Raw genomic sequence first — 1,062 nt, forward strand, 5'->3', positions numbered from 1 at the left:
TTAACCAGTTCTGAAGATACGCGTCTTTCTTTTGACCAGTTTGATTTTGAGAGCTTCTGTCCGTAACCCATATAAAAATGGATTTAAAGTGCTGGTGATAGCGAATCCAGCCATAGCCAGGACCAAGTGTGCCGTTCGAGACGTAGCCCCGCCATTCTCTTTGTATCTAAAAAAGATAACAAATAAAGTTGTAGCCAAGTAAGTGGTGAAGGCGATGAGGTGGGTCACCAGTGCGTTGATAGCCTTTTGACAAGCTTCTCGAGAGATCCTCAGGCATATCATAGATGTCCGTATGTAGCAATAGACGACAACAAGCAGAGAGGACATAACAATGATCAGAGTCACGGAACTTCCGACGAGGTTAACTAAATAGGCATCACCGCAGGACAGCTTAATGAGGGACATTGTTTCACAGTAGACATTTTTGACGGTAAACCCACACAAACTAAGGCTAGAGGTCCATGCCACAAACACCATCTGATCTACAAGGACAAAACACCAAGATGCTGCTATGTACGTTAGTGCTTTCCGATTTGTCATTAGTGTCGTGTACCTCAAAGGATGTCCGATGGCCAAGTACATATCATATGCCATGGCTGTGAACATAAAAATGTCAACATAGGCGTAGGTCTGGATGCAGAATGCTTGGATAAGGCAGCCTTCAAATGAGAGAGTAGTATATCCAGCGAGCAGGTCAATCATCAATTTGGGGTAAAAAACGAAACTTCCGAATATCCCGTTGATGATAAGATTACAGATAAAGAAGTACGTAGGCTCATGAAGACTTGTTTCAGTCCGGATAACAGACACAATCCCCATGCACAGGACCAGAGTGGGTAGATATATACCAAGAGCTATCACAAAATACAGGTATCTGAATTTGTTCATTTCCACGAGCCCAAGAAGGATAATATTTGGCCGGGCGAAGGAGGCGTTTTCCATTTCTTTTTTAAGAAAAAAAAAAATTGTAGACGACCCTGAGAAATTAAATAAAAAAACAAACAAAAAAATCTTGATCATTTAGGAGTGAACACACTCCGCTGTATAGTAGTTTAGCTTCTG

General features: G+C 41.8%; 1 protein-coding gene across 1 annotated transcript; it reads right to left on the minus strand.

Annotated features, from left to right (window-relative positions):
• Positions 1 to 819, minus strand: LOC128473900 (olfactory receptor 1J2-like). The gene has a single exon (XM_053456122.1). It carries the CDS (start codon positions 817 to 819, stop codon positions 1 to 3), a length of 819 nt encoding a protein of 272 aa, XP_053312097.1.
• Between the last annotated feature and the right edge of the window lie 243 nt (positions 820 to 1,062).

The sequence above is a fragment of the Spea bombifrons genome, chromosome 2 (assembly GCF_027358695.1).
Source record: "Spea bombifrons isolate aSpeBom1 chromosome 2, aSpeBom1.2.pri, whole genome shotgun sequence".
Lineage (NCBI taxonomy): Eukaryota > Metazoa > Chordata > Amphibia > Anura > Pelobatidae > Spea > Spea bombifrons.